The sequence below is a fragment of the Anomaloglossus baeobatrachus genome, chromosome 3, assembly GCF_048569485.1.
Source record: "Anomaloglossus baeobatrachus isolate aAnoBae1 chromosome 3, aAnoBae1.hap1, whole genome shotgun sequence".
Lineage (NCBI taxonomy): Eukaryota > Metazoa > Chordata > Amphibia > Anura > Aromobatidae > Anomaloglossus > Anomaloglossus baeobatrachus.
This window is the reverse complement of record NC_134355.1, coordinates 102,358,387-102,371,380: the sequence shown is the minus strand read 5'-3', so window position 1 is coordinate 102,371,380 and position 12,994 is coordinate 102,358,387. Positions and strand designations below refer to the sequence as shown.

The following is a 12,994-nucleotide window of genomic DNA, read 5'->3' as shown; positions in this document are numbered from 1 at the left end:
GGATGATTGAATAGAAGGCTGATTTGCAGTACCTGCCGCACCTACTATCTGTAGTCTGGCAGCTTCGGAACTGTGCATTTCCAGCCACTTGCAGCCGCCGTCAGCACCGAGAGCAACTGATCGGTGGGGGTGAAGGGTGTCAGATATTGATTACCTATCCTAAGGACAGGCCATCAATGTAAAAGTAATGACTAACCCCCTTTTACAGGACTCTTGACATACTCCTTAATAAATATGCCATCTGATCAGTAGAGTTCATATTTTTACATATATTTCTAACCACTGTTTCACAATGATATGACACCACAGTGACAGTGACATGTTACTGTGCCACATGATTTAGTCATAAGAAACTGCATCGAAACTGACAGCAGGGATGTACACAACAATCAACAGCCCACACAGACTCCCGATCCACATCCAATAGTGGGGAATCGGATCATTACACTGGATCAGAGCTCCTTTGTTGCCATAAAGTTAGAAAATGAAATTCTGAGTACGTGGAGTGATTACTAGAGAGAGTCTATGGATTTAAAGGGTGCCTATTACCCTCCTCTACATCTGTATGTAACAAGCTCCCCATGAGATCCCATGGGTAAACCAGCAGCTCAATGCTTGCCATCCCCAAGACATACATTACATTTGATCTGTTCAGTTTACTACCCCATTAGACCATAATACAGTAGAACTGTCTACCAGTTAAAGAAGATCTGTCACCAGATTTTACAACATAGACTGCATAAACACATATCTCTTGTGTTCAAGTAGAAAAGACTGTTTATTCCTGATATTAAAATGAACATTTAATGAATCCAGCCAAAGAGTGAGAGGAATTAAAAGTTCAATATATTCACCTACCCAGCCTGACTGACAACTGCAGCTTGTGCTGAGCAGTGTGAGATCTCAGCAGCAGAAGGGAGGAGGGGTTAATCAAGCTAAGCAGTAGATTGAGTATACACTTTCACAAAAGATTATACATTGTGACATGGATTGTAAAAGTGCATCAGTCTAAACGGGTCTAGGAGATCTATGTAATAATGTGTGAAGTTTATACTGTGAAATCTGGAGATGGATCCACTTTAAATAAATAAGGGAGAAAGCTCATCGAAAAGAGAAGATAAACTACGTACTATTTTTTTCAGTAATGTTTACTGGCACCATGACCCAGCCACAAAAAGAGGAAAAGAAGAGCGAAAATAAAAAGAAGAATATATTTACAACATTGTGAAATATATCATATAACTTTTATACTTCAAAACAGATGATTGTTGATCAAAGCAGATTAGTGTAAATGGGGTTTCCAGTTTTAGGCAACTAAACTGTATAAAGAGAAGTTATGTAACTTTCTATAATTCTCAAGACATATTTGCCATTGGCGGATAGGAGATATATTTATGGGCCAAATAGTTTCTCGAAGGTGAAAGATTGATACAATATACAAAATAGGGTAGGTGCATGATAACCTCCTGCTAGATCGGCAGCTATGTGCAAACCCAAGTCATTAGTGTCGCTCAGTTCCCAATGCGGACGTCAGCGGCACTAGATAACCTTTTTACAGCCCCTAACTCTCAAAGAATGCCCCCACAAGGTTCTCTGGTCACACCTGCTCCTCATGTCCCCCTCCGTTACACAGATTGCTTCCCATGGCTTCTCATTAGTGATGAGCGAGCACTACCATGCTCAATACTCGTTAAGAGCACTTGGATGCTTGAACAGACGAGATTTGAGCACCAGAGCATAATGGAAGTTAATGGGGTACTTCAGCATGTTGGAAAATCTTTGGGTCACGTCCATCCGAGTATCCAACCGCTCACTCATCACTATTCCTCATCTCACACAGACTGCTCCTCACGGCCCCTTCAGTTACACATATTGCGCCCCATATTTCATCTCTCAAAGACTGTTTCCAAAATCCCTCATCTCTTCTAACACTGACTTTTCTTCATGGTTCCACTTCCTTCACAGACTACCCCATGAACTGCTCAGAGACTGTTTTTGAAGCTTCACTTTCTCAGACTTCTACCCATGCCTGAGTCTTTCACAGGCTGCGCCAGTTTTCCTCCATCTTCTTCACACTGACAGCATCCTATGGCCCCTTACACAGATTGATCCATAAATAAAACCTGTCATTAGACTCATGCTACTCAAACAACGGGCAGTGTGTCTCAGACCCTGGCTGTGAGACTGTCAGCAGGGAGAGACCGGTCAAACACCCGAAGCAGGATGGGGAGAAACCGGCAGGGGGCCACGCTGGATTAGTCAGCTCTCGCCTTATAGTCACGAGTCGGCTTTTCAAACTATGTTTTCTCCAAAATGCGTCTGTTTCTCAGAGTAAAACATATTAGGCTGCAGTCATGTAGTTAGGATCGGATACGTGCCGCCTGTAGTTCAGACAACATGAATCTACCGCCAGGTTCCCTTTAGGCTCTCACAGGGCCATCTATGATCAAGAAGAGAACTTCATTAGTGCTTTGCCTGAATAAGGGGAGAGCTCCGGGGAGGGCATCAAAGGAAGCTTCCTTAGCTGGGGAGGAGAGGGAGAAATTAAGCTGCATTGTTTTGCTGCTTATATAGTAGCTGTAACACCCACAATATTTACTACTATAAACAGACTGATAGACATTGGATTCCATCAGTTCATTCCTTCAATCTCCCATTAATCTCAGTAATAAAAGAAACAGATTACGGTATATTGGCTCTTTTAAGAATAAAAACGTATGGATGGAACGGATCAAAGACGTAACTCCAATGGAGCAGACCACCTATCTGCCAAGGAGCCCAGACAGTCTGGTTACCACTTTCAATGGTATCTGCATATTCAGAAAGCAGATTCTGTTGGAGGAGCAGCAGCCGTCAAATCTCATCTCCACCATTTCCAGTGTGACCTCGCCAGCCCCTGAGATGCATAACATGACATAACTGTGTTGGCCGGTACTGAGCTGTCCGCTGTACAGACCTGAAGAAGCCAGCTGCAAGGTCCAAAATTCATCAAGGGAATGGGCTAGGTGAATATAATATTATTTTAAGAGGCAATATCTGTGTGTATAGGGGACATGAAGCTGTGTGAGAGCACAAAGAGGGGCATTATATTGTGTAAGTGACCCGCCCCAGGGCCGTGGGGTACTCGGTTCTGGGTGTTGGTTAATGAGATTATGTCACGGGGGCCTGTGCCCGGTTCCGTGGCCCTGGTGGTCGCTGAAAGTCAATAAATAATAAAAATTAAAAAGAAAAAAATAACGAAAAATAAATAAATAAATAAATAAAAGTATCTCGTGACGCCACCTACGGTTCCAGTATGGTTACTGGGGCTGCAGGTCAGACCTCTTGGGTGATGGTTAGGCAGCCAGTTGTTTATGCTTCCCGTAGGTGAAGCGGGGTCACCAGGGCAGTTTTAGTAGTACACAGATATGGCGGTTTTTCTTCACAGCCTTTTCAACTGTCACTTTAGTGCAGCAGCCTATGGCTCCTCAGATGAAGAAATAAAGTGCGTCACACCAATTCATTAACTCTGACCAGGTTTAACTTGCAGGTGTTATTAAAAATGGGTTCAGTTTCTGATGTTACAGTTTTTGGGTAATCTGGGAACAGTTCAGGATCTCTGCACCAGGTTAGTTGTGTGGCCTCCCTGCTGCGCTATGTTTCTCCTTGGTGCTAAGCTGCCTGTAGCTATACCTTGTCCCTCTCTCACTGTCTTCACCTGTATGGCAGGCGGCGGGAGCTTCTCTAAGGGGCACTGCTGTACTCACTGCGGTCCCTAAGCTCTGTGTAGCGGCTTTGCCTTCAGGTGCTGCTGCGGCCAGGAGATCTGCAGTCTCCCTGGCCCCCGGTCTTTATTGCTGGGCAGATTAGATCCCTCACAATCTCGGACGCCGGTGTCCGATAATCAGCGCTGTTCCTTGGGGATGAACCGGTCTGGCTCCTCCTCCCCGGTCACTCCTCTTTTGCCTCACTCTTGATCCCTCAGGTGGTCACACAGTTACTTGTGCGGGCTAAGCACTGCCCTCTCCATTTTGATGTCTTCCCTCACTCTCTGCTCGCACAGTCTCCTCTTTTCCAACTGTCAACTGTCTCTCTGACTCCGCCTCCAAACCTGGATTTAAAGGGGACCTCACCTGAACTCGACTTGTAGAGCTCCCCCTCCAGGCTTGGAGTTGAAATGTTGTATGTGGGATTACCTGATGTGGAGATACCTTCCCTGCCCAGGTACAGGTATATTTGTGGCAACTGAACCCTGGGGTGCCACATAAGTGCATTGAGAGGGTGTAATATTGAGTGATGTAAACTAAGAGGGGCATTATATACTGTAATGGGCACAAAGGGGGCAATATCCAATGGGGGTTTTACAGAGCTGACTTCATACTAATAGTCTATAATACTGTGCGTGGGGCACTAAGAGTGTTTTGCTATGTGGGGGCATAAAGATGACATCATGCTGTGTGGATGCACTGATGAGGCATTTTACTGTGTGGGATGAACCGAGGCAGTGTACTGTGTAGGGGCACTGAGGGGGTGTCCTACATTGTGGGAGCACTAAAAAGGCATCATTCGGTGTAGGGTCACGGTGGATGCATTGTACTGTGTGGGGTCGCTGGGGCGGCATTTTACTGTGTGGGGCCACTGAGGGGCATTTTACTGTATGGGATGACCTAAGGGAGCATGATACTGTGTGGGGTCTCTGGGGGGCATCATACTGTGTGAGGGCATTGTAGTGTGTGGGAGCACTGAGGGGTATCCCACCATGTGTAGGCACTGAGGGGGTATCTTACTGTGTGTGGGCACTAAAAAGACATCTCTGTGAAGGTCACTGAGGAGGCATTGTACTGTGTGGAGTCATCATACTCTGTGGGTGCATTGTATTGTATGGGGTCACTGAGGAGGCATAGTGGCAGTGAGAGAGTATAATACTCTGTAGCAGGTAATATATTATTTGGGGGCTTTGCCAGTGGCATTATATCGTATTTCTGCATTGGGGGGGTCTCAGGGCATTATGCTATGTCAAGGTATTAAGGGGTTGCCATACTGTGTGTGGCAAACTAAGTGATCATAAAACTGGGTGTGTAGGTACCACTACCACTATATGGGATATTATACGGTATCTGTGAGAGGCAAGCTAATCACTGGGTAGCATAGAAGGAGGGCAGTACGTCAGTATGTGGGGCACTAAAAGAACATTTTTACTGCGGTACTACTGCAGAAAGTATTTCTTGGTGGGGTTTTTTTTTATATAATGTGAGATCACAGGAATGGGGTTCGGTATGGGGTCAAGCCTTTCAAGTTATGCCCTTCTAATTGATAAATATCAATGACAAAAGTAAAGTTTACAAAAGAGCAAATTAGTGGGGCAATTGCATGGCTGCTTATACCAGGCGGAAAAGGAAATTCAAACAGATACTTCCCAATGCAGCAAATGTAAGACGTGTATGTAGTTCCCCTGACTATATCAGGGTGCTACAGGGAACTGCATCCTGTTACCCAGGGTGCAGGGTCTACCCCCCGTGGTTCCAGGTTCCCATCAACAGTGTCACTTACATCCGCACTACAAATCCCAACCACACCTCACACCAGGGCTGGACAGACACACCAGTGGGTTGGTCAAGTTGGAGCACGGCCGCCCACCAAGGGGTCAGGCAGACTGGTGGGAGGGAGGAAGTCAGTTTAGAGGCAGTGAAGTGTTAGCTCTCAGAGAGTGAGGAGCAGGAGAGTTGGAGCTCCCAGGGAGGTGATAGGTTGGGTCGCAAACGGTGATCCGGGACCACAGGAGTCGGGGACCGGCATTAGGAGCACTGGACAGGAGTGTAACAGATGCAGTCTAGGAGGACTGTTGGCACCAGAAAGCCCAGCCACCTTACCGGTACCGAGCACAATAAGGTACGGGACCCTAGATCAGGGAGTAGTTTCAAGCAACCTGATAATTAATCTGTGGAGGATAGTCTCTTTATGAACTTTCCCCAAGAGCTCAGAGATTGGAGGCATCAGCACAACACGGGGGATAGGGTTCTCCAAAATACACAAACCACTGAAATCTCAAGTGCCAGCCACCAAGAGCACAGCTGCCATACACACGGGTAGCGGGGCCCCGAAAGCTTCAAGCCAAGGGGCCACAACTGTCAAACAATTTGTGCACGGAGACAGGGCTCCGGACTTACCAAGTGACACTGGTGGGAGCGGTACATGGACGGGCTCCCCCCGTAGAGACTGCGGTACCTAGAGACTTTGGTTTACCATCTGTGTGAGTGTCTACTTAATCCACCTGATCCAACACCACGAATACCGCAGTGAGTAATCTGACCCCTGCACCCTGCTTCCATAGGCCAAGCTACCCGTTCACCAAATCTCCACTATCCGAGGCCTTCCCTACCTGCAGAGGGACTGACATCTAGCTGCCCCACACCATCTGCCCCGGTACTCCCATTGGCAGCGGCAGTACTCCATTTACCACAACACGCAGGTGGCGTCAAGAACATTCATCCCCTGTAAATATCCCCTTACATTTGAAGTGACCGTAAGCCCCCTAGTCTGGAGACCTTCGAGACACAGCAACCCCGGATCCAAGCATTTCAACTGCTGCTGGGGCGGCACATGTACAGCATTTAATAACTCATCCACTATTCTCTCCTATTGCACTTGGGCACAATGCGCTATTATGAATAACTGTGGACCAATATTTTTTCCACAGGTGACAATCGGATGTCAGAGATCTGAACAGAGAGGAAAAAAAGAACAAAAAGGAGAAAATATGTCAGCTATTGCTATAGGGTGAATGTGAACTGGAGTTGGGTAGTAAATAGTAGGGGGCGAATAGTAAATATTCATGTTTGGATTACTCGTAATGAATCAAGTTCTATTCCGGTATTTGTCACAAATAATGAACCTAATGCAAGTCACTGAGGAACCCGAGCATTTTTCTGGAATAGTACTCGGTATTCAGTTAGCATTATCCAAACACGAATAGTTACTATTTGCCCATCACTAGTAGTAAAGCGTACCCTACATAGTTCAATGTATTGTTTAGGCAGTGACAGAAGATAAGAAGAAAAGGGGACTTTTTCCCTGCTCTGTGTACAGTCCCAAACATGGCCTTCACACCAGTGTGAAGAATGACGTACATGGTACATGTTACATAGAAGCGTGCTCTCATGCCTTTTGTTTTCTCTATTGTAGTAGTAGGAGGGAGTACACTTTAGGGACTCGTAAGGGGAATCCCTTAAATGTTGTCTGACACAGTGTGTGAGTCACATAACACACCAAGTCTCATGCAAGCCTAAAAACAGACAGGTTATAGAGAAAAAAGGAGAAGAAGATAAGGATCGGCAACGAACATGAGTAATCATCAGCTAGCTGTCATGTGTGAAGTCAGACCTACATATCTTATTAGCTCGCATGTAGATATTGCTGAAAAAGATATAATAGGTTTAGAAAAAAATAAAGTGATACAATTTCAGATCCTCATGGTATTCCAGATCTTGTCATCCTTCATAGAAATCTTCTGACCAAGTCATGAGATGGACGCATAGCTCCTTTACCATGCCATGGTAGCTCTGTCCAGTTCTTTGGGAGTTATCACTAACTTTACACTCTTTAGATCCCTTTGTATAAAGGACACGGTTTCCATGTTCTCCCACTCTGAATGATGACCCATTCTGTCGTTTACTACTTCCTCTCCGCTTCTGTTCTCGGTCAGGGTTCCTCTTTTCTTTTCCAGTAATAAATGTGATTACTGCACCGATATTGCACACTATCGTTATGACTTTGTCGGCGCTCCTTCTGGTACCAGACGGAAACGCTCTCCGCAGGTTGGGTTTTGAGTACCATACTTAAGCTATAAGGGTCGGATATTCTCCTGATATATCCCCGGCAAGTGCCAATCACATATAAAACATTTTAAAATTTTCTACATTAAAAAGTCCAGATTATTTCGACAAATGTTGGACAAATCTATAATTAAAAAAACAAGTATAAAAAAAACTTCATAATATACTGTATTCAATATTGGAGACATATTCCTTTCCTTGTCTCAAGAAAGACGGACTGTTAATTAACTAAGTAGAAGCAAAGTGAGAGGCACAGACTCACATAGACGTGTTCTGCCATTTTTTTTAGAATTTTATCTAATCTCAGAGCAGCATTTATACCCCCAATGCTCAGTTCTGCTGAATAATGTCCTCCATTTTCCTGCTTCTGAACATGTCTTACATAGATGATGGAGAGCAGGAATTCCTCTCTGTGTGCAGGGTATAGGAGACATGAGGATTGTAGCTATTTTCCACCCACCAGCTCAGGGACAAATGAAAATTAAGGACTGAGCCTACACAGAGACAAACGCATCATAAATTCAGGATACAAGTCATATAATGGGCACAAATGGTGTTATTCCTCATGTACACACAAGACAGCTTAATCTGAAAAACACCTGAATCTGTCAGTAAGGCCGGGGCCACACGGGCACTACTGCGATCCTCGCATGATACTTGGCTCACGCTGGCAGCACAGTGGGAGCAGAGTCTCATGCGAGTGTCATTGCGACTGAGGTCTGATCATGCGATTGGACAACAACTGCGGGGGGCGGGCCGGTGCCGCAAAGGGGCGGTGCTGAGGAGGGGAGGGAGGGATTTATCTCCCGCTCTCCTCCATTGCTGGCTATTGCCATTCTTGCCCTACACTCACGGTACACTAGTGTAATGCGAGTGCAGTGCGATTTTTCTCTCGCCCCATACACTTGAATGGGTGCAAGACAAACAAGGATCGCATTGCACCTGCAGCTTTCTCGGTCCAATTAGGGCTGAGAAAATAATCGCCCATGGGTGCTGACACATAGGGTAATATTGGCCGAGTGGAATGCGATGTTTTATCGCATTCCACTTGCTCCGATTTCCATGCCGTGCCATTCCATGCTTAAGCCTTACACTGCCCCTACAAAAGTAGTGGAAGATAGCAAAGTTTAAAACCTAATGTAATATGCCTATTACAAAGTCACCCGATGTGCCACAATGTTGCTTTTATTGACAAGCAAATTAATTTTGCAAGTGAACTGGTGCGTGTATTAGTGGACTTGCAGTCTATGGCCCTCATTCACTTCTCCCCACCTGTGCCATCCCCTTCCCACTTCTTGACCTACAGTGGAGAGCAGAGGTGATGGACAAATGTATGAAGGTAGTCAGCTCACCCTGGAAATAAAGACCTCACCGCCAGCAAAAGTACCATACTGTACATACAACTGTAAGAGAAACTATGCCAGCATCCAAAGTGGAATAAGATCAATGTTTATTTATATCTTCTTAAAATAGCATTAAGTCATAACAAGCAGAGGACAAAAAGAGAACTAATTATGCGTTTAAAGGCGTTGTGGCCCTTAGTCGTATCATTACTAATGGCCACAATGGCTCAAAATGCGTAATCGGATGGTTGTCTTTTTGTCCTTCATGTTAGATATGGCTTACTACTACTTTAAAAAAAGATTTAAATAAACATCATTGACTTTACTCCATTTTGGATGATGGCATCATTTCTCTTTCTAGGGCAAAGGTGATGTTATATAGCAAATCCTGCTGGTAAATCAAGAAGCAAAGATGGAATCAGCAGCGAGAAGCAAAGAAAAGCCACAGATTGCAAGTGTACTAACACACCTACCAGTGAACTTGCAAACCTATCAACCTTATCAATACAAGCCAACAGCACAGTGGATGGGGCTGTCAGGCTATGTGCCCACGTGAGTGCATTCTGCACCGCAGCGTAAAGTCACTGCATGTGCGTCTCAGAACGCAGCCGAAAAGCTGCGTTCTGAGACGCATTGTACTGCAGAATTCGTGCGCTCTGGATGCTGCCCCTCCCTATAGACAGAATGGAGACAGCATGCAAAGCGCACGAAAGAAGTGAGATGTTGCTTTTTAGAATGCAGCGATTTGGCAGCATGGAAATCGCTGCGTTCTAAAACACCACGTGGGTATGAATTATACACAATCTTCATAGATTGTGTGGGGATGCAGGACGCATGCAGTTACGCGGCAGTGCAATACACAGCGTAACTGCACGCAAATACGCAACGTGGGCACATAGCCTAAGGGGTACTTTGCACGCTGCGACATCGCTAGCCAATGCTAGCGATGCTGAGCGCGATAGCAGCTGCCCCCGTCGCACATGCGATATCTTGTGATAGCTGCCGTAGCGAACATTATCGCTACGGCAGCTTCACATGCACTTACCTGCCCTGCGACGTCACTCTGGCCGGCGAACCGCCACCTTCCTAAGGGGGCGGGTCGTGCGGCGTCATAGCGACGTCACACGGCAGGCGGCCAATAGAAGCAGAGGGGCGGAGATGAGCGGGACGTAAACATCCCGCCCACCTCCTTCCTTCCGCATAGCCGGTGGAGGCAGGTAAGGAGATGTTCCTCGCTCCTGCGGCATCACACACAGCGATGTGTGCTGCTGCAGGAACGAGGAACAACATCGTAACATCGGTTGTTCCGAAATTATGGAAATGACCGACACTACACAGATCGCCGATTTACGACGCTTTTGCAACCGTTTATCGGCGCATCTAGGCTTTACACGTTGCGACATCGTTACTGGCGCTGGATGTGCGTCACTTTCGATTTGACCCTGACGATATCGCAGTAGCGATGTCGCAGCGTGCAAAGTACCCCTTACTGTCATGCTTGGTATGGGGAGAATACCAGACAAACCGCAAATGGGGGGGGGGGAACCTTGCCTCTAAGGAAGGGGAAAGAGGGTGACCCCTGGTAAAACCTACCACTGGCCCCTGTCGACAACCCCACTAAGACCTAAAGAAAGCACAGGGAAAACAGACAGGGGAATGAAAATGGACAACTTATCTGCAAGATGACTCTGGGAGAATGACAGCAATATACAAAGTGTTTCAATATGAGATTTCAAGCCGACCATTGCAATCTGGCCAGCATAGGAGTAAACTATCACTAGCAACAAAACAAGGGGAAATGCAGGTCTATATAAACACAGGGAGTGGGGATAAGGCTTTGCAGCTGAACTGCCAAGAAATCCGCAGGGTCTGAAAGGGAAAGAATTAACCCTAAGAGGGAAGATACATAGAACTTCATTCACACCAAGAAAGATAGAATGGAATATCTAGTAGTTTGTGCAGCCAAATGCAGCGACCTTCTGCAGCCGGACACCACAGTGTCGTCTGTCAAGCGTGATGCACCTGTGACAGTAACAGGCATCCATCATAAAGTTTTATAGCACTTTGTCCTGCACTGCCTCTGCTTGCACAGGAGTAGTGTTACTGACAGCTTCCCTTTAACACTAGAACTACTGAGGTAGTCATTTTGACTACTTTGCACCATGTATTTCTATATAGCTGTCACGAGTCCAGTAGTTTTAGTGTTAAGTATCCCTTTTCTGACATTCTTTTTAAAATTAGAGGTTTCTGAAAAACTTTCCTAAACTTTTGAACAGAAAATCTCTGTTTGCACTTGAGAGTTTATTCAGTTGTCATATATCAGTTCCAAGAACCAATACACCTAAGGGCCAATTCACATGTGTCCATGTCTTATGTCTCATAACTTTCCCATAACTTTCTACAGGGACAGTTTTGTCAAAGAGGCATCCGTTTTAGCTTTACAAAACTGAAAGAGAAGCATTGCGTGCTTCTGCCTCAGTGCGCACACCTAGCGGGGGTAATAGTAAGTCTACGAGCCTGTGCACGGACTGGTGTGGGACCCCATGATCAGCCGTTATCTACTCCAGTAACAGCCATTTATAATCAATGTACGGAGCAGAACGCAGCGCTCCAAACACTGTAGTGGCCACTGCTAAGGCTCGTTTCACACATGCGTTTTTTTCCTTCAGTCGCAATCCGCCGTTTTGGAAAACAGTGGAATCCATTAACGGATTCCGCTGCTTCCCATACACTTGTATGGATGACGCATTGCGACTGATGGTCCTGCGTTGTATCCGCCGGCCGACGCTGCGTTGCATCCACTGGGCAGAAAGAACGCAGCATGTAACGTTTTTCTGCGCTTCCCTGAGCGTCAAAAAAACGCAATGTGCGGGATTCCGTCGGCGACCGTCATTTTTATAATGGAAGCCTATGGTGGCGGAATCCGTCGGAATGCGTCATTTGACGGATTCCTGTAACACATCCATTTTTACACAACTGCGCATGCTCAGTTGAGTAATTGTTGGAAAAAAAACTACAACGGATTCTGTTGTTTTGCAGCATCCGTCGCATCAGTTGTGCCACTATATGCAACACATCCATTACATCCGTCACACAACGCAATGCGACGGATGCCGCACAACGCAAGTGTGAAACTAGCCTAAGAAGAGCAGTTCAGTGCCTATACAGTGGGGGTGACGGGTGTCAGACCCCCTCCGATCTGATCAACTGTCCTAAGAATAAACCATCAAAGTAGTAGAAAATCCCTTTAAAAGATTGAAAAAGATATGTTGAAGATGAGAAATCAAGAGTTCAGTAATATTTATAGTTCTCAGTAACACAAAATACACTTTCAATAACGGATTGGTCACTAGTTAATGATGTTCGACAAATATTGTAATTAGGGGATCTTTGACCATGCACCTTTGTTGGTGGGAATTATTTAGACTGATGGGGGGTGGGTAGATCAAATCTCCTTTGCTAGACTGGTGTTAATGATAGGATTTTTTTTATGAGGAAACAAAGGGACGTCTTTGATTGGAGTGCTGTGGGTTTCTCTCAAGACATGTCTAAAGGGGATTATTTTAAAGGGGTTGTCTCAACATTTTAAATGGTTAATATTACAAAATTCTTGTAAAAGGGGTGTCTAATATTGCAGCACAGGCCTGTTATACTGGAGCAGGAGTTCTCTATACTGCCTCTGGCCTGATGGTTGGGAAAACCCCCTTATCCTGGCCTAACCCTGTGTAGATGAGCATTAAGCGTACAGGTAATAATGGGATTTTCTCACAGGTTTTATTGAAGATATTAAACAGTAGGTTCATCTTTGTATAGATAAGCAATCTACATCAGTAAATCAAG

General features: G+C 45.6%; 1 protein-coding gene across 3 annotated transcripts in view; it reads right to left on the bottom strand.

Moving 5' to 3' along the window:
• The window catches only part of PUS10 (pseudouridine synthase 10), a 179,548-nt gene that overhangs the window by 89,742 nt on the left and 76,812 nt on the right, over nucleotides 1–12,994 (bottom strand). The window contains exon 1 of one of the 3 annotated variants that reach the window (XM_075339356.1): nucleotides 2,957–3,051. The exons of the other annotated variants lie outside the window; for them this stretch is intronic. Within the exon in view, the coding sequence (XP_075195471.1) occupies nucleotides 2,957–2,989 (33 nt within the window). The 5' untranslated portion in view covers nucleotides 2,990–3,051. Of the gene's footprint in view, nucleotides 1–2,956; nucleotides 3,052–12,994 lie in introns of those variants that run through there. 3 annotated transcript variants of the gene reach the window in all.